At 49.6% G+C, this 20,255-nt stretch overlaps 5 protein-coding genes across 5 annotated transcripts; 2 read left to right on the forward strand and 3 right to left on the reverse strand.

The window, feature by feature from the left end:
• Positions 1-769: 769 nt before the first annotated feature.
• On the reverse strand, positions 770-2,695 carry PENARI_c002G04497 (putative serine/threonine protein kinase; the record flags this gene model as incomplete). The annotated part of the gene is made up of 1 exon (XM_022627446.1): positions 770-2,695. One exon carries the CDS (start codon positions 2,693-2,695, stop codon positions 770-772), a length of 1,926 nt encoding a protein of 641 aa, XP_022493011.1.
• Positions 2,696-9,313: 6,618 nt separating this feature from the next.
• Positions 9,314-11,885, forward strand: PENARI_c002G04226 (uncharacterized protein; the record flags this gene model as incomplete). The annotated part of the gene is made up of 7 exons (XM_022627429.1): positions 9,314-9,478; positions 9,558-9,670; positions 9,721-10,566; positions 10,624-10,710; positions 10,765-11,060; positions 11,124-11,625; positions 11,696-11,885. The coding sequence occupies 7 exons, from the start codon at positions 9,314-9,316 to the stop codon at positions 11,883-11,885; spliced, it is 2,199 nt and encodes a 732-aa protein (XP_022492856.1).
• Positions 11,886-12,235: 350 nt separating this feature from the next.
• On the reverse strand, positions 12,236-15,257 carry PENARI_c002G05253 (vacuolar protein sorting protein DigA; the record flags this gene model as incomplete). Its single annotated transcript, XM_022627500.1, has 3 exons — positions 12,236-12,320; positions 12,380-14,969; positions 15,041-15,257. The coding sequence occupies 3 exons, from the start codon at positions 15,255-15,257 to the stop codon at positions 12,236-12,238; spliced, it is 2,892 nt and encodes a 963-aa protein (XP_022492410.1).
• Positions 15,258-15,620: 363 nt separating this feature from the next.
• PENARI_c002G09841 (ubiquitin C-terminal hydrolase family protein) lies at positions 15,621-18,190 on the reverse strand (the record flags this gene model as incomplete). Its single annotated transcript, XM_022627819.1, has 5 exons — positions 15,621-16,723; positions 16,777-17,464; positions 17,527-17,895; positions 17,956-18,042; positions 18,119-18,190. 5 exons carry the CDS (start codon positions 18,188-18,190, stop codon positions 15,621-15,623), a joined length of 2,319 nt encoding a protein of 772 aa, XP_022492273.1.
• A 758-nt stretch (positions 18,191-18,948) lies between these two features.
• Positions 18,949-20,175, forward strand: PENARI_c002G01952 (mitochondrial 54S ribosomal protein uL5m; the record flags this gene model as incomplete). Its single annotated transcript, XM_022627268.1, has 3 exons — positions 18,949-19,199; positions 19,306-19,998; positions 20,052-20,175. The coding sequence occupies 3 exons, from the start codon at positions 18,949-18,951 to the stop codon at positions 20,173-20,175; spliced, it is 1,068 nt and encodes a 355-aa protein (XP_022492175.1).
• Between the last annotated feature and the right edge of the window lie 80 nt (positions 20,176-20,255).

Below are 20,255 nucleotides of genomic sequence, written 5' to 3' on the forward strand. Positions count from 1 at the left end.
GGAATTGGCGACAAAGAGCGGTATATGAGGAAATGGAGAACAAGGGAGTGGACCGGCATCCCAACCATTGAGCGCTCTGACCGCCTTTCCCGTATGGAGAAGTATGGAGTCCGCTTGATGACAGCTATGCAATAAGAATCCTGGATATTGGATGAAACTACAATTTACTACAGATTATGGGATGGAGTGTGTTTCTTAGCGGATGTGATCAATTTTCCCTTTTGACTGTCCCAAATAAAACTAGTTACAGGATGCGCCTGAGGTCCAGTAGATGAATGAAGAGAAAACGGCCGCAATTTCAACCGTCATGCTGCTAGGCAGTCGACCTTCGCTGCAACTCGTCCCATCTTTCCCTGAAAAACCGCGCCTTCGTTTTGTCCAAATGCGAAAGAAACCGTCCCATGAAAAATGGAACATCCACCATGGCATTCCGACCCAGCCTTCTAACCTTTTTGCTGATTTTTTGTGTTCAATGTGCTCCGCCAATATCTGCACCCTCGGTCTGATATTATACAGAAGAAGAAAAAGAACAGATGGGTGACCGGAGGGAGCACGCAGTGCACGCAGGTACTGCATCGTTGTTGAAAAGGCGGAGATAAAGAACACTCAATCCGAAAACAAAGAGACACAGGACAAGAAATTGGAAGATTAGTTTATCGTTGAGAATTTTCGAACTTTTTTTTTCCAACTGAATCGAAACACGCAATGGGACTCAACAAGAGCGGGTGACAGGGTAAAAATGAAACAGAAACAGTGGAGGTGGACGAGCTTAGAAGTCAGTCTCGAGCCATCCGCCAACGAGGTCCAGATCGTCGTCGACCGTACCGTCGTATGCATTGGTGTGAGCAGGCTTAGGCCCATGGCGGCGCCAGTCCTTTTCTAACAGCTGTCGGCGACGAGCTTCAGAAGAGGATTCGCGCTTTGTCTGAGGTCCATGGCGGTAACCGGAAGAACCGTGGCCCCAATCATGTCGACGAGTTTGAGAGGCAGTGGCTCTCTTGGGGCCGAAGACTTCGCGAGACTTGACATTGCGACGCTCATCAGGCTTGTAGTTACGGCGAACATCACCGAGGCGAGACCATTTGTCGGCTTGAGGGGGCGAGTTGCGCATGGGGCGCGGGGTGCTGCTGGATGTACTTGAATCGCTGTCTATATCCAGAGACTCTCCCCGCATCTCACGGAGTTCCTTACTCAAGCCAGATTGTGGGACATGAGAGCGTTGAGTGAGGGAAGCGGAGTCCTGCTCGCGCAATCCCGGGAGGGCAGCTCCCTTGCTCTCTTGGCTCCAGCTGCGAGAGTTCTGCTCCCGGCGTTGCAACATGGCAAGGTCCTCGCTTTCGGATTCGTCCTCCTCCCACATATCACACCAACTCTTGGAGATCTGCTCCGAGCTCTTGTTCTTACCAAAGACCATAGACAAAGATGGCAGAGGCTTGGTGGCATGAGAAGGTAGAGATCCAGTAATGGGTACCGGGTCTGAGCGAGGGAGGAAGGGCACCTGGCGCTTGCGAAGGTTAAGCGAGCGGAAGGATTCGCTGAGTTGGGAATCCAAAACGGAAGCCATTGATGGTGTATCGGCATTGACCGAGAACCAGGAGGTTCCCGCAACTTCGGATGGGGGGAAAAGATCCTCGGTGTAGCTCTCGTTGTCCGGGATGGCAGACAGCTGGCGAATGGCCTGGGGAGGACTGGTCTGGAGTGCCTTGGCCCAAGGGAAGGAATCTCCCTGGTTGACGTAGGGGCTCTGGATGGATGGAGTGCGGAGAGGCTCGCGGTTGGCGCTGGCTGCGACCACCTCACGATCCTCGGTGCAGAAGTCATCAAGAGCCTCATCGTCGGTAGAGAAGGAGACAGCCCGCAGGATGCCCTCACGTACGCCTTCCAAGGAACGCTTCTCCGGGTCGATAGTCATAGCATGGGTCAAGATCTCGTAAGTATCCTGTGACATGTTGGGGAAAATATCGAAGAGAGACTGGCGATCGCGCACGTAGTCCGCGAAGAGCACATCCGACTCGGTAGGAGTGACAAATGGATTCCGAGCAAACAGAATGTTCAACAGACAGATACCCAGAGACCAGATGTCGGCCTTGGCTGGGGAGTAGCCTGTCGTGGAGGGATCGTATTGCTCGGGGGCCATATAGCGGTCACTGCCGACGCAGGATTCGTGACACCAAGCTTCCTGAGTGGCAAGGCCAAAGTCACCGAGCTTCATGGCACCATCCTGTGTCAAGAAGATATTCTCCGGCTTGATGTCACGGTGGTACAAGCCATTGGCGTGCATGAATTCGACGGCGCTAATCAGCTGCAGCATGAAGTCCCGGACATGTTCGGTTTCCAATGGACCCCGGTTCAGACGAATGGCCTCATATAGATCACCATTGGCACAGTACTCCAAGACGAGATAGGTATGAGTCTCGGTGTCGAATGAATGAATCAAGTTGACCAGATTCGGGTGGAAGCCGAATCGACGGTGACATTCAAGTTCTTCGAACCGATCCTCGGGTAGGTAGACGGAGGAGTCCGCAGCAGAGGCCTTGATGAGGCGCTTGATAGCGACATCCTCACCAGTCTTGGTGTCATTGGCAAGGAAAACCATGCCAAATGACCCATGATTGAGTGGGGCGACAGTGCGGAAACGACCATCCAGAAGCTGCCCCTCAACGAAATCATTCTTCAAGCTTTCCATGGTCGACATGTTGGCTTGATGGTTGATCCCAAGTAGGACAGATGCAAAAAGGTGAGAGTGAGGTTGAGAACGGAGAGAGAAGACAAATCTATGAACCGCTCAAATCACACAGGCACGTGTTAAGAACGCGTCAAAGTGCGTCAAAGCAAACAAGAAGCAACCGGGCTGATGAAGATTAAACAAGGAAGAGAAGTATCAGGCGAGTCCGAAGGGGGATGAAGAGAAGAACGGTAGTTTGAGAAGTGATGTCGGCTCAAAATGTGATATAAAAAATGTACTGATGAAAGGTGGGTAAATCGACAGATGAAAAGAGGAGAGGATGAGGCGCGGAGGCGCTGAATGTACCCGAGAGGGGTTGTTGACGCTAAGGAAATGTGTAAAGACCGTTATGTGCTCATTTGTATGTCGTTTTCGTGGTTAAACTGGGGAGGGCCCGAAAAAGGATGGACGACACGCGAAGTATCAAGTAATTTGAACAAGTTGAGAGTCGGCCTGATACCGAAAGTGAAGATGTTGAAACGGGGGTCGAGAGGAAAGCGCTGCGTAATATCGTAATTGAAAAGTCGAAGATGTATAGGAGAAAAAAAGGAAGCAAAGAATCCTATGAACACCGGGTTCAAGGGCGAGAGCGGCCGTGACTCAAGAGTTTGAAAATATTGAGAATTATTGAGTCATGGGTGGCCAACCAGGTAAAATTGATAGCGACGAATTGAGCTTGATGAGGGATCCGGTAGAGTACCTTTCTAATCCGAGATGGAAAAGCAGGGGTACTCGATGCCAGCTAGCCCCAAGGTATGGAACTCCCAATGTGGTCTCAAAGCGGCTTCTCGTCCGAGGAACGTATAATTACCTGCAGAGCAGGTAGAGCCTTCGTGTGAGTTGAAAGTGACGAAGGATGAAAAGGGGCTCAATGGTAGACCGGTTGACGAAAGGTGGATCCTTTGGCAAGTTGCGGATCGTGAGTCACCAGAGCTTAGGATCAACCCGGAAGATCCAGGAAAATGGGGGAACAGGTCAAGGACGCGGAGACGAGATACACTCTTGTGCAGAGGTAAGACCAGTAAATCCGATCTTCACTCGCAGTCTGTCAAGCAAGAGTAGAGGTCGTCGACGGCAGGCAGGGTCAAGGACAAGGGACGCTGCGATAACGCTGGAACCGTTTGAAGTGACGCGCAAGTGACGAGCAGGTGACGGGAGGCGGGAGGTAGAGAGGGGGAGATGAAGCAGGAAGAGCGAAGAATGAGAAGCGATGGGGGAGGGAGATGAAGATGAAGATGAAGATGAAGGGAGGAGAGGTTAGAGTCATTAACATCTCCGGGGAATTGGAGAGGCAAAGTGGATACCTATTGGCCAGTACAGGCTGTACGGTCACAAACGAGTATCGACTAGGCCGTTCGTTTGTCTTTCATTCCGTGTGATCTGCAGTTGCCGCCTAATTTGACTGGCGCCCGAGGTCCTCCCCGTTTCCGTCTCCTGGGTGAACGGTAAGGGTAATGTATGGTATGTAACGATTCCCCGTATTGACCAAGTTTCATGAACCTTCTAGGCATTCCTGGCCCTTGGAAGGCGTCAACACCGTAAGGACCCGATAACGTCAAATTCCATTGTTGGTTGCCCATTAAGCTTGAACTATGGAACTCTATCATCTACAATGACAACAGCATCTGCTATCTCGCCATCCAGTCCAGATATGATATTACAGTTGACCCCTATCTTTGAGACTAAAAAGACTTAAAACTCTCTGAGCAGGGGCACCGCCTAAGTCGAGGGATCAAGGTGGCGCACTATTCCCGATGCAGTGGGTTGCGCAGTCCATTCTGGGACGGGTGACCAATCAGACTGCTGTATTGGGCCACTATTTTCAGGCTGCATGACGCGATGGAGTGGGATGGCGTGATTCTCCCTTATTGGCTACCCCGGACCCTACTATTTCCAACTCAATAGCACCCGTGGCCTGTCTGCAACGTTATTTGGCGCGCGGTATTATGAGACAATAGTTGTCTGGCCCTGACGTCCATGAGGGGCTTGTTTCTAATCAGGGGGTCGACTTAAATGTATATTATTCATGATCTTCGGTTTCGGTTATAGATCGGCCCCCGACTACCGTTGACTAGGCATTAGATAACACAAGTGTACAACACATGTGTTCTATTGCACGATCTAGTGGAGCGTGCTCATAAGCTATCATCGCATCGGACACCCACGCAGCTGTAGCGGTGAAGGGGGACCCCTGCCTGATCCTAGCCCTACACTCGGTTTGACCGCCTCCTGTGGTCTGCAAGGAAGTACAGAACAGATAGAGTTGTGGGTGTGGCACGACCGCGGCATCACGCGACGCACTTTACACTTTGCAGTCTATCATGACCCCCTCATTCTCCGGGAAATGCAGACACCAATTCTTGGGCTTTCGACCCAATTTGACCCTGGATCGACATCGCACATCGAACACGCAATATCCTCAGTGCCGGGAGTGCTGCAGATAGAAGATAGGCACGGCTCAGCTTTTGATCTTCCCCCTCCATCGGGCTTCGACCCCATATCTGTTACTTTGTTTTACAGCAGGTCGAGTTGGTACCCCAGCCCTTTCTTAAGAGATTTTCGTCATCTAGTGTAGCGCTTTGCATCAGCCAACCCACGTTGCACGCAAGAAGGTGAAACGTGTTGATACCTTATGCGCGATTTATATATTGCTTACTATAGTACAGTGATAAACATGATACAGACCTGCAGTGGCGATATGATATGATATCTTATCTGTATGGAGTCCAACTCCGGGCGAAGTCGGCAGTGGAAGTATCCTCCGGTGATAACGCCATGATTCATTAAAGTGTTCAATAGTGCCAAATCTAATGGGAGATGGAATCAACTCTGATAACTCTATGGTTATCATACCCCGCACGATCGTCATGCCATCATCTCTGGACAGATTCTCAATTTTGAAAGTGAGAGTTTTAGATGCGAAATCCCGGGTAGAGGAGATGTTCCGTTGAGATAGTGAGATCATCGTGAAAAGAGGGGGTCTGGTACCGGCGTTGGGGCCACTTCCCCGGATTTTAGTCTGAACTGGCCTTTGCTTTCTTTGTGTTTCTTTGCTTTTCTTTGCTTTTCTTTGCTTTTCTCGCTTCGGACTAGTACACATTCTATGACACGGGAATTCCGGCGCCATCATTCTTACAGTATTAGATCCCGTGTCCAACCTCCACATTCAATAATGGTGACATGTTTATGCACGATCCGGAGCGAATGGCTTTGTTTAAACCCAAAACAACAAGCATCAACTCCGAGTCTAGACATTTACCAATCCAGATCAGGATTGGAAGAACATGGCGCTCTGCATCGAGTAGAGTTGCACGACTTTGCCCTGTGCGACTACGTTGTATACAAATACAGGATCGTCAACGCATCAACAGTATGCATTTCAATGTATGACATGACCCCAGCCTCCTGTAAGTCTCGCTTTTTCTCCGTGTGCGACCGTGCAGAGATAAAAAAAGGCAAGGTAAACAAAGTCAAGGGCAGAAAAGTCAATCGTGCGTTGGATCGCCCTGCAAGGGAGGCAGCCTGAGGCCTTTTTCTGACCCATCTCGAACATTTCAGTCGTTTGACAGGTCGATTTTGTATCAATAACGGTTGCCAAGTCAACATCAGTATGGCGACCCCTCCTTTTTTGGCCTTGTGTCATAACTCAAGACATGGTCCAATGCCAATATCCGGGGTGTATGTTCCTGCCTGGAGGCGTATTCTAGGCGATTCTACCCCCTACTGTAGGTCAACACAAACAAACACACGAGTCTATTATGTTTTATCACTCGACTGTATACAATAACTCTACCTACGTAACCCCTAAATTAACATACCCGCGGGAGCCGTCCTCGGCCTCACTTTGCCGGGTTTGGTATCACCCCATGCCACATTCCCCCTGTCAACGTCACCTCCCCTGTCAAGTGTATCAATGGATAGTTACAAATATTACAGGAAATATGATGAACATCTTCATATTCAGTGACGTTGGGACACGTTTTCGAATGAGTAATAAAGAAGTGGAGACTGGATCTCGCTTCTATTCTTGCCTATGGAGTACGGAGCTAGAATATGACATCAGGTCTCCGCTTGCATCCAGACCCAAAGTCGCGATGACAAAGTGAGATGACTTTGCAAGGTTGTTGGAGACGTTCTATTTTCGAGTTACTTTTGTTTTGGGTGGCGCAATACAGTGGTTGTTTTTCCAACAGGCAAGCGAATTCGCAATTGGCCCTGGCTTGTGGTACCCTGGGTCTGGGTCTCGGGTCTGGACGTTGTTGGCATTGACATAATCTGCATGTTTGATGATTGGTGATGGGATGTTTTGTGCTCATGGATCACGTATGTATTTGATGAATGTATCACTAGAGCCATCCCACCGGAGTCAAGGGCTCATTTTTGAGTTGACTCGTCATCTCGTAGCTATGGTCGAGCCTCTATCTATAACGAATAATATTCAAGAGTCATATTGCACACTGGTTATGATTGCATTCGGATATATCCCCAACTGGTTGGTGCCTGGGAGGCCACGGTACCGGCCGAATATATATTTGGTTGTGAATGGACATCGTCAACAAAACACCATTATGAAGTCGATGAACTGGCCAAGCCGTAGATCCGATTAATATCTCTCTCTAATTATCTCTAGTAAAGCCAGATAATACAAGAGTGGAAACTTCTTCCATTCGCAAATGGAATGACGACGAATACGATGATCTCATATCAATACCTGAGGAGGTCATCCTATTGGTTGAATTTGGCTGACTAAGGAAACCCCGCTCTAACGTGATGCCTGTAGGGTCAGGCATCAATATCCCCTGGCCTCAACCGTAAGGCCACAAGGCCAGAAAGGCAAACATCGATTCTACGAGACCTTGATAACTATATTTGTAGTACTTCTAGGATATTGTTTCTAGCTCCTATGGTGGTCCCCTTGTTTCTGGGGGCTAATAGTCTAAGGACTGCAAACTTCGAAACAGGATATACCTTTGTGATGTTCAAGGTTCAGATTTTCATGCCCGAGAATAAAAGAATGTAGCTTTTCTCCTTATGCCTATAGTTGTTTTTGACCATCTGGAAACCAGTCGACGTCGGTGTGGGCTTGATTTATCTACTTGCTATAGCAGAGTGCACGACTTTGGTGATGGTGATGAGGAGCTTCCCTTGCCGTTGCTTCCACAAACAATGCTCTGGAACCCATTCGGAATGATAAGGTAGGACCGGAGGTGGCCATTAGCCGCTGTTCGGACTCCCAAACATCTTCTGGGAAGGCGGATTTGCTACGCCAGAATCCAGGGAAAGGGTGCTGGCCGGTTATAGTCCATGTCGATTCTTCCAAAGCCTGGCCAACGAAGACAGAATGTCCCTTTGGGCAATCATGCAAATTAATGAACAGATCGTGAACCTCTTGCCCTGATGGGAAGCTATTTTGAAGATTTATCTGCGTAGACGGCGAGATCTGGGCACAGAGCCAAAACTAACCTTGCACTCTTTCCGAGTGATTAAGTGGAATAGACGACGAGCCAATGTTTATGACGCTACAAGTAATAAAGGGTAACGGCGAACAGTTTGGATGCTGATCTGGTCTGAAGGATGCAATAAATTTTGCGACTTGTCAAGGCGATAGGAGACGACAATGTGAGACTAAAAGTTACTTATAAGCCACGATATATGGCATCATTATAGGTAAAGCAGGTTTCTGTAAGTAGTGGTAGTAAGATTGATATAAGACCATGTACTAGCCGTGATGTTGGCCGTTACTTCTAGTGCTATAGATGCATAACTCTACGCCGTGTAACCTTCCGTGTCAGCGTGATGAAGTACTATTGCGTAAGGCCTCTAGAGAAGCAGGGTAGTAAATATTGAAGATGACGTACCAGTAATACGGAATCTTTGAGTGATTGCCTATTTATACTTATAGAACCGTCTCCTATAAAATGACTGCCTACTGGTGCAGTGGAAAATTGTCATTCTTCGAGGACAGACTGCCCATATTCCAGCCTCTAGTCACGTTAGCACGGAAGGTTACAGGGCATATAGTAGTTATGCATCTGTAGCACTAGAAGTAGTGGCGGACATCACGGCTAGTACATGGTCTTATATCAATCTTACTACCACTACTTACAGAAACCTGCTTTACCTATAATCGTGTCTTTTTATTACTCTAATTTAACTATGCGGTCATCTATCGTGGCTATGTAGGCTGCAAGTATACCTTGAACCTCAAATTCTCGTCCTCTATCGCCTCGATGAGTCGCAATATTAAATGGAACATAAAAGAGACCATATTTAGAAACACACGAATCGCTTAGAACCTAGTTATATCGGGCTGGCTTCTTGGGATTAAGGACTGGAACATGATGTGGGTACAGGCACATTCATTCTATAACATAAACAACTCATAAACACAATTGCAATCCGCAATAAATCCATCGAACAACAACAAAATGGACAAAAGACAATCGCGACGATGATTCATAGCAGCACGGCCTCTGATTGGACGGACCCAACCAGAAACCCACCCGATTTTAAAAAACGAACCGCATCAATATCAAACTCTCAGGATGCCGGGATAAAACACGAGAAACCCATTCTCGATGATGCAAAATGAGCAAGCGGTCGCTCGAGGAGTTTAGGGGAGGTGCGCAAAGGTCGCCCGACCCCGATAACAATGGCATACTCCCTATTCATGACCTGCTCTCACCCGGCGAGGAGGAGCACGGGCAGTCATCCGGACCGACCAAGAAGCCCCGGAACTTCATTGCCACAGTTGTAAGTGATACATCTGCCTTAGTTGCATGGTTCTACGGCACGACCAAGCTCTCCGGGCCTCGCTAACGCTCGTTCCAAGGCGTGTGAGACCTGTCGTCTGAAGAAGACGCGATGCGATGAATCACGGCCCAGATGTGGGCTCTGCAAGTCGCTTGGCCTGGAATGTGTTTACAATGAGCGTAAATCGTCAAAGTGAGTCGTTTCAATGCTGGCTTGTACATTCAATTGCTTATGCAATCCAGACGGGACCAATCCCTTACTATGATCATGAGTACTTTGCATCGTCTAGAGACGAAATTGGAAAATATCCCCACGTCCATCTTGGGTGATCTGCAGTCTCTTCGGAGCCAGATCCGTACTCCTGCCGATGGATTGCACACGCAGGCATCACCTGCTGTCAACGATAGTAACCAGACATCCATGCTGGCCGCCATGGGAGACAACTTCACCCCCGCCGCAGCAGGGGATGGAGATGACTTTGAATTTGAAGAGAACCAAACACAGCCTGACTCCGCAGGTCGAATCTCTATCTCTTTCAGTCAACATGGGGTTATTCTGTGGCCTGGAGCCCGGCAGATCCTCCCAAAGCAGTTACTCGCTGCCTATGAATTGCTTGGGAAAAACTATGTCATTGAATTGGAGTCGGCGCGACCTCCACTTCCAATGTTCACAAGTCATTATCCTCTCCAGGCGGGAGAACATTGGCTAGAAGAGCTTCCGTTGGCGATGATCAGAGGCCTGGCAGATGCATTCTTCAGTGTTTTCAACCCATCCACCCCTATAATGGATAAGGGGTTCTTCTTTTCCTTCACTCTTGGCTCAGCTATTGAGAGCGGTTTCGGCTACAATTTGGAGAGTTGTCTGGTTCTCAATGTGCTAGCACTGGGATGTCTTGCTGTCCTAGCCTCTCAAGAAGGAAACTATCCTTTGCCAGGAACTCTGGGTCATCAATTCGAACCACCTGAATGGATGAATGTGGTCTATGAAGAACAGCCTGGACTTCGGTTCTTCAACGAAGCTCGTCGACGCATTGGCTTTTTGATGTGCGACAATGACATCCAGAGTTGCCAGTTCTACCTCCTCTCCTCGTGCGTACCCATGCCCAAGCCTAATACAATTACCAGATAGATACTAAACTCTTACAGTGTATATTATAGTCAGATTCCCCGTCCGATGGACGCTTGGGCAATGATTCATCGTGCCGCTACATGCTGTCTGTCAATGCTGACCAAGTAAGTCCTACCCATACACCTCAATCGGCCAAGATAATTCTAACTCGCGCATAGCCATAATGTAAACTTCGATGGATGGGAAGGTGACATGAAATCCCGCGTATATTGGAATTGCCTCATGAATGAAACAATCCTCGTCCAAGAGCTACACCTCCCATCAAGCGGCCTCTCTCGCCTCGAAGAACAAGTCCCAATTCCCAAATTCATCGGCTTCGAAACGACCGGCTACGCCGCAACCCGCTACAACTCATCAAGCGTGGTCGACGACTCATACTTCCAATACCACTTCCTAGCCCAGGTAGCCCACCGCATCATCCTCACGCGAATCCGCCACTCCCTATACTTCTACTGTAAGCAGCTCAGCCCTTTCTGGAAATCTCGTCATTACTAATGCATAAATACCCTCCTACCAGCCGACTCAGGATCCTTCCCCCTCCCCGCTGTAAACACAGAACTCAACCACCAACTAGAACAATGGCGCACCAACCTCCCAACAGCAATCCAATTCACAAACCCAGGCACTAACAGCCACACAAACACAAATACTCCCTACTCCTCAAACAACACACCAATTGACCACTCCTCCCTCCATCCCTCACCCGGCTCAGCAGCATCCCCAATCCCAAACCAAACCCAACTCTCCTCCCCAAGACCCAGAACCACAGACCCGACACGTCCCCTCTCGCCGGCAGTAGCAGTGACAGATGCCATGCTGAAAGGCCGCTACATGATCGCCCGCTTCCACATCGGCCGGCCGTATCTATATAAGGCCCTTCGGACCCCGGCTCTCCTCACAGACGAAGACTTCGAGCAGGTGAAGAGCGGCCTATTGAATGCAATGGATTGGCCCATTACGCAGGGTATTTTCCGGAAGATGAAGAGTTGCATTCCGATCAGGTTTGCGTTTTGTTCGCAGTAAGTGCTTTTTTATTACATTCTTATATTTTGTCAGCTTTGGTTGGCTAACACTTTTTGTTCTACTCAGGTTCTTTGGTCAGATACTCCTCTTCTACTGTATCGCTCACTCACCTAGTCCTCGTCTCCGTGAGACTCTGCCTGGTGGTTGGGAACGCTGGGTTAGGGTGATGCTGGGTTTCTTGGAAGATTGTGCTGTGCATAGTCCCGCTGTTGCGCAGGATCTGGAGCTTTTGCGGTCTTTATGGCCTGAGCATTAGTTTCTACACTGTATTCTATGATATAGTATCGTTTCTTTTTTCCATTGTCTTTTCCGGGGCTTGTCTGTTCGCATGTTTGGAGTTGGTTGTTCGTTTTTATGCTTAATGCCGCCCTTATTATATCTACTTTTCTATACCAGCATATAAAGAGTCGATGTCTGGGTCCGAATCAAATTCAGTATAGCGATCCATGTCTATATACGAGGACTGGACCTCATGTAGAATTGCTTGTGATAGAGCAGGGTATTGAGAAAAGAATAACAAAGAGTATCCCAACGAAAAGATGTCTATCCATCGCCACCAAAATCAGGTAACATTTCAGGTCACAACAGCTAGATGAACAGATACTATTACAGGGCCCACTCGTCGGCTGTCTCAGAGTCTGCAATGAAGGGCTTGTCAATCTGTTTGATGGCATGGTCGCCGCAGAGAATACTACAAACGAGATGGTTAGTGAAATGGACACAGCAATACATGGGAAGGTTATCACATACCAAGCTTCAGCGACCAGCGAGTCTAATTCCTTGACAATATCCTCCCGCCGAGGGGAGGAGATATCGCCGTTACTGAGCTGAGCCTGTAAATCGCGAATATACTTCTTCTTCCCGCCAGCACCATCCAGAACCTCCTTTCCAAGACAGTCACTGTGGAAAGCATGTTGGCAGGGGAAGACAAAGAACTGACGACTGAGGACAGGCAGCGAACAGATCCAACATTTCTCACCCGGCTCGACAATCGCATAGCGGGTATCCAGACCAGCAATCTCACCCTTGATTTGACGGGCGGTCTGGGCCGAATTGTCCATCTCCTGACGCAAGGCATCGATGTGACGCGAGTAATCTTCCAAAGCAGCGCAAATCTCGTCCTTGAAGTCGTCGATAACGACGAAATCAGGGAAGAAGGGAATTAGATCCTCAATGCGAAGAAGCTCACAGCGACGCAAGAATTCAATGGCGTCTTTGATACCAGTGCCTGGCTGGCGGATCTTTTTCTCCGCGACCAGGAGCCACAATTTCTTGCGGAGTTTGTCGTTGCCCTCTGGACGGTCGGCGACGATTGCAGCCAACTCGATGTCATTGTGTTCCAGAGCTAGCTCGACAGCCTGTAGATACTGACCCATTGTGCTGTAGATGTGGATGCATGACTGGACTCGTTGATTTTGGATACAAAGTCGAAGGGCAAAATCTGCGTCGTAGGGAGGGGGCGACGATGGTTGCGATTGGAGATAGGTGAGCAGGCCGGCTTCGGATGTTGAGGGGCTGGACGCATGGATTGAAATGAGAGTATTGTGGACCGCCGCGGATGGGTTGGGGTGATTGACAATGATAAAGTTCAGATAGCGGACAGCTTGGTTCTGACTGAGGGAGGCGACACTGGCGGATTTGTTATAATTTAGCAGTGCGGGTATCAATCTCTCAGGATCGAGGTCCGTCTGGCGCATCAAGATATCGACCAGGTCTGTGGGCTTGTGTGTCATGAGAACACTGCTGTATTTGTAGAAGGCATCGCTATCACTTTGGCGTTGCAGGACTTTCAAAGCTTCCAGCCATTTCTCTCGCTGAATCCAATATGACAGAACATAATTGTAGTCAGTCGTAGCGGTTGCGAAGAAGAGCAACTCCTCCTCGCGGCCATGGCTACTTATGATATCATATACTGTCTTCCGGTCCAAATCCGCTTTGTGGCTGTTGACAAATTCTTGAAATTCAGCGCGTACGCTGCCGAGCTGATCCTTAATTTCTCCGGTGCTCGTGCCCTCTGTCAATTCGGCTTTGGTGGCGATGTTGTCATCGAGGGAATTCAGCTTGGACATGAACAGTTCCACAAGCCAGCTGGCGACCATAATTCTTTGCATGGCAGAGGCTTTCTTGTAGGTTGCCAGCTGGGAGAGGAGGTAGTTTCGCAGGGCGTCATGCTCTTTGTGGTCAATCATGGTAAGGCAGACCTCCTCAAAGCCTTTGCTGCTCTTGCCCCATACTTTGGCAGCCTCGAAGAAGTTGCCTTTGTCGGCCAAAAAGTCACCCGAGGCAGTCATGACAGCATCGCGCTGTGCGGGACCTCGGGCATACTGAAGAGCTTCGTCGAATTTCTGCTCTTTCAGGAAGATCTTCCAGACATCTCGGTCTTCGTCGCCTGCCACAACCTCAAAAATGGCCTGAGTGGTGAAGAGCCAATATGTGTTCTTCGTGAGATCAGTCAAGAGACCCAGCGCACTCTGCCCAGGCTCCAGCACCGTTTGATTGTATACAACCTCCTGGCTGAGACGGTTGACGGCGACCACTTTTCCTCCAACAAGCGCTAAGATATGCCATTGTGTCAAAGTCATTGCGGAAATCGGGTCTTGTATCAACTTCCGACCTCCCCGGGGTGATTCTGAAGCCGGGAACACCGACCGCGCAAGCATATGTGCATCCTTGAACGGAGTCTCTGATACGAGCTGGCCATGATAGATTCCTTCGGAGCTGAGCCACGCAAATTCCTTTTCAGTATATCCTTCAGCCTGATGGCTTTCTGATACCGCAGGTGAAATCACTAAAGAAGATGGAGCAGAGCCGGAGGCTTTCTGAGCTTCATGCATCAACGGAGTCTCGCGCTGGAACAGCTCCGAGTACACAGACCCGCCGCTCTCTCTCCCATGCTTTGAGGCCCCTGCCCGGCCAGTGAAGTGTAACAGTTTCCCATAGGTTGCCACAAGTACCCTTTTGTGATCGGGTTTTGAGAAGACCGGCTCCACCGAGATTCCTGTCACCGCGGAGGCGCCGGGTGCCTGGAAAACTGGAGTCGAGTACTTCTCCTCGCGCCGGTAATTAGATGGTTCGATATAAGTCTCGTACACGTTGCCATCGGTGGCACCGAGAAGAATCTCACGAGTGGACGCGGTTGGTAGAGAGGGATTCCAGGCAATACTCTCAATTGATACACCTTTTAATCGTGACAGGGGTTTCGGCTGTCGCGACGGTGACTGGGCATGGAGATAGTAGTTCTCACCGAGAGTTGTGGTGATGATCAAATGGGACGCGGAAGGATCGAGGAACATGCGCCGGATGACTCCAACTTCGGAGGACTTCTTGGGAAGATCGATGTCTGTTGTTCACGAGTATGTTAGCTCAGCTGTTGTAGCCAGCATTTGCTGCGGGGAAGGTTCGGAGGCCTACCTTCGACATCTTCAGGAGAGTCAAGGTCGATTCGGAGAATGCGGTTGGTTGACAGAGCTAGCACAAGTACATTGTTCGCGACCTGCGCTGCCACGAAGTCCGCAGCGATGTTGAAGGCTAGCTGCACCCGCTCAACGTCGAATATCGGAAGGGAGGAGCTCGCGGGCTCCATTAAGTTGCTGGGAGCAACGTAACTGCTGGATCCATCCAGCGCCATGATGCGCTAGCTGTAGCAGCGCTATGTCATGCCGATCGAGCAAGAGTGGAGGCAGTTCAAGGCTGCGCGTTGGTGCGAGACGGAGATAGACTTGGGGGTCCGAGGAATGCGGAGGCTAAGATGTATGGCCTCAGGCCAACATCACTTTACCTACTTGGATCTACAACAGCTAAATCTCCCCAACACGAAAATAGAAATACAATAAATCATACATATGTAGGTAGGAATCTATCTGGTTAATCCCTAAGTATAAATCGCAGAGTCACTTCGCACAATGCATCGTGGGGTATCATCATATGTGAAACATGCAATCGCTGGACTGGGTATTTAGAAGAAAGGAAATCATGACATCCCCGACCTGGCTCACATCACCACACATTCGCGATCCGGTTTCCTGCTCTTTTCCTTGGACTTCTCCTTGGACTTCCCCTTGTTCCTCTCACGATCTTTGCTTCGTCCTCTTCCAAGCTTCTCCTTCTCATAGGCACCTGGCCCGAGCTTCATCTCATCCATTGCCTCATCGATGTCCAAGGCGGACTCATCTCCTTCGCCTTCCTCGCTGAATCCATCATTGGTGATTTTGTCTCGGCTAAGCCGCCCAGCAAAACGCGAGAAGGTGGCGCTGATTCTGTTTTCACCGGTTTGACTGCCGGCACGACTTCCAGGATTGCTCCTAGTTGCTCGGGATCCACGACGAGAGAATGACCGCCAGTTGTTTGTGCCTTCTTCTTCCATTGGTGCCAATCTAGGTGACGAGGATGGTATAGAATGCGGCTGAAGACCGCTTGGGTTGCTGTTTTCTGAAAATGCCACGCTGGATCGCCTTGGAGGATTCCCTAAGGCTGGCGCACCAGTTTCACGAGGTCCAGTGACTTCAACACTAGGTCTGTCAGAAGCCACGTCATCGGTTAAATCAAGTTGATCGCCCAGTGTACTGCCATCCGACGCCCGAGAGGATGCCGCATGCTGAAGATTAACGGCAGATGGATCCTCAGCAATCGGAAGAATTTGATAGAACAAAAGATAGGGAGATTCGGTCTTCAATGCTTGATCAATGTCAACCAGAGTTACCCGTTCTGCTGCAAGATCATCAAAGCGCATCCAATGTTTTGATGTCTCTGGAGCATCTGAGGAAGTGCCGCCAGGAAAGTCAACATCGAGACTAGTGCCCCGGACTATGGCGATGTAATGCCCGGAGTCAACTGAGTTTCCTCTATGGCAGACTAAAGCCTGCAGGGAAAGTTTGAAATTGCCATAGATGGGAGCATTTGCATCTAGATTGTCATCCTGGATAAAATGAGGCAGGCCAATCTCGGTGGGAATATCAATATGTGTGTTGAGCCTGACTGCCTTACCATTTGGCAAGACCGAATAGCGCTTGAGGCACATCCCAAGGATTGGCCGTTTGGAGGAAAAGTGCGCTGCAACTTGCGCATCATTTGTTGGCGTATTGTCAGTATACCATGCTGAGGACCGAGTTAGTTTATGTTTCATATGTAAGAGAGGATGAGGATCTTACGTATCAAGCTGAAAAACTGCCATGCAGGCATCATCACCTCTTTCCTGTAGACTCCCCTCCGTGGTGGCCCTTCTGGCGTGGTAGCTTTCCCGTTCTCGTTCTCGTTCTTAATATCATCGGAATTGGTTTCTTCGCTCGAATCCGGAAAATACCGTTCTCGAACGATACTAGCACGTCGACCAGGTGTCCGGGATGAGCCAAGTGCTTCAGTGAACTCAGTGAACGATGACCAGGGGCTGGGCTTTTCGGGTTGCGGAGTAAGCGATGGCTCAGGTGACAAGGTGGGCGTAGTCTCAATCTCGATTGCTTCAACATGTGTAGTGGAGCCCTTGGATATGGAGGCAGAATCCATTGATCGGGTTGAGGTAGCCGTGTTGCGTCGCTCCATGTGTCGTTTCACTTCAATCCTGTTATTGAAATAGGCCTCCAGACAATCTTCCAACGTGAGAGATTGCTCCCCATCGGTTGGCTCGGGTGGGATGGCAACTTCCAGAAGCCTTTCATTGATGAACTTGTGGTCATCGCTCTCGTCCTCTTTGCCGGTGTGAAAGATGTCCATTTTCAGAGTCAAGAGTGGCAGCTCAAGCTTCTCAGTGATGAAGGTAAATGCTTCTGATGTATCTTGTTGGCGGAGTTTGGCCGCATCTTCCCAACCACATTCTGCTAGAGCATCCTGCAAATGTTTCGTCTACAAAATCATGTTAATATCAGCCCGAACGTAAAGAAAGACTGCAAAGAATAATGGCTTACCATATCTGTTGTAATGAGCTTTCCTGATCGCAGAAGGTTCACCCAAAATCTCAGAAGAACTGCAAGCTTTCGACGGGGCTCATCACTAAATGATTTGTATAGGATGGCCTCGAAACAATCAAGACGTGCGAACATGGCGAACAGCAGGGCATCCAGGTAGCATGTAACCCCCGCACGATTCTCCGCTCCTAGAAGCTTGGTGTTGGGTGTGTAAGTCCTGATAATGCCTTCAATGGAGTCCTCCAGCAGAAGTAGCAGGCTGAACGCCTTTTCTGTATCTCCGTGTGTAGCCTGTAATGCATAGCTGATATGCTCCTCCTCTAATGCAGTAATACCGAGTTGTTTGATTCGTTGCACGAGGGCTTTAACCTGTTTGGAGGTTAGAATCATTAGATGTATGCAAGCCGACCGTATGCGACCAGGTCATACCTTCTTGTCATGTTCCTGGTAATCTTCTGGCTTGGTTTCTGACTTGAAGAAGCTCTGGAATAGCGGTCGGGAGAGAAGATGGGATGCCTAAAAAGCCCAAGTTGTTAGCCAGCACATTATCGTATAGATTGAAGCGCGAAGCTGATCTGCTTTGGGCGAGTACCTCTTCTTTGCTTTGCTTGTTCAACTTGTGGTTTCGGTCGCGACGCGTCAAGAATCGGTGGATTCCACTCATTATGGCTGTTGGTGGAACAGGCTCAAAATCGCAGGCTTTCTAGATCGAAAGGAAAAATGCCGAAATGAGAGGCGACATGCGGGGATCAAGACCCCTGGAGACCAGCACAGAGCTTAGTCAAGGCTGCAGGATTTCTGGAAAGCGCAAGAACACATCATAAAGCCAGATCTGCTGACAAGAAGAGGCAAAGGGTGGACACTAAGTGATCGAAGATGAAGCTCACATGGTGATCTTGCGGGGCAGAGATCCAAGTGGTAAACTATATAAATTACGTACGGTTGTAAAACCGGAGTGTCGTATTTCCGAGAGCAGAATAACTTCGAAGCTGGTAACTTATACTTCGACTTTGAAGCTAATACTTGTCACGAAGTATACAGAACTATGACATTTTGAATATTCTTAGCTATCTCAGTTGAATCGTGTCCTAATTAGTAGCTACACACTACTTTAGCCAGACACAATAGACTTTTGCTGCCGTATACTGTAACTCGGTTAGAGGTCGATATAGTCCGTACAGCAATTCTAAGTAGCAGTGGCTGAGGCTCCTCAGTATTGCATAGCTATTTAATAGCTGTTGCCTTAATATACGTCACCTATGTTCATTTAGCCCGTCTGAGTCACCCTGTCTGATGATATCAAGTTGTGACGCCTTGTAAATCAGGCGCGACAGGCCAATACGATCACGTGCCGAAATGCGCAAACAATTTTTGGCAGGGTCCGGGATGGTCACCAATTTGACAACACCAATTAATCACAAAATGGCTGCCAGGGAACCATCCAGGTTCCTTTCAAGGGCATTGCCCAGGGCCTCAGTACCCTCAATCCGCCCGCAGGGCTTTCTATCACGCCGCAATGTCTCCGATGAAGCCCCGTCGCGGCGCCTGTCGGACCACCTGAGCGAGCTGGAATCGGCGTCGTCTCTGTCGACACCTGTGCCTGACAGTGCAGCACAATCATTCGATCCCGTTGCACGAGCAAAGGCTCGCAAGACTCAGCTCCCCCGTGGCCGGTACGACATCCCAACCTTATCTCAAGTCATGCGCATCTGCAGACACGACAAACATATCGAATGCTGGGATAAGCGAACGACAACTAACTTCAACCCCTTCAATTAGATACCAATTCCGCTCCCCCAAGTACGACCGTGGTCCCCTTCACCCTCACCAACCGCCTCCTGCATCCGATCCCTCCTCCCGTCTGTTCGTCCCAGGCCCCTTCTCCGCCCCCCGAGCCGAGCAGACTTACGACGCAACCGTCGCCGCGGACATCATGAGTCTGTGCTACGTTCACACACCGCCTGGCTTCACGCCTCCCCCGAAAGCACCCCGTCTCCGCGAATGGGACGACAGCTCCCCCTACCACAAGAACCGTGTGCTCCGCGGACCCCGTGGTGGCGATGTCCTGCGCCTCCTCCGTAAGCCGATCAAGTTCAACAACATCCCCGAAATCGAGCGCATCACAATCCACAGCTACGTCAACAAGGCCGCCACCGAGAACTCATCCTGGCTGCACGTGGCCGGTATCGCTGTCCAGGCTATCTCCAACGTCCGCGTTGAGACTTTCAAGTCCAAGACCAGCGTTGCTAACTGGGGTATTGTCCCCGGCCGTGACTCTGTTGCCGTCAAGGCTGAGCTGTACGGCGAGAACATGTACCACTTCCTGGGTAAGCTGGTTGATGTTGTCTTGCCCCGTATCAAGGACTGGGAAGGTGTCAAGGGTACCAGCGGTGACAGCAGTGGAAACATCACCTTCGGTATGGAACCGGAGAATGTTGCCCTGTTCCCCGAGATTGAGGTCAACTACGATATGTAAGTGTGGGCCACGTTGGATATTGGTTGGCCAGAGCTAATTTGCCTTGCAGGTACCCTCCCAAGATGATTCCCGGTTGCCACATCACTCTCCACACTAGTGCCAGAACCGACAAGGATGCCCGTCTCCTCCTGAGCGCCATGGGTATTCCCTTCTACGGAAAAATCGTAAACTAAAGTGGTTGTACATCTGGCGACATCTTGGCTTCTTATTATATCTCCACTTGGATGGTCTTTTGATATCCTGCATGTAACTT

The sequence above is a fragment of the Penicillium arizonense genome, assembly GCF_001773325.1.
Source record: "Penicillium arizonense strain CBS 141311 chromosome Unknown PENARI_contig002, whole genome shotgun sequence".
Classification (NCBI taxonomy): Eukaryota; Fungi; Ascomycota; class Eurotiomycetes; order Eurotiales; family Aspergillaceae; genus Penicillium; species Penicillium arizonense.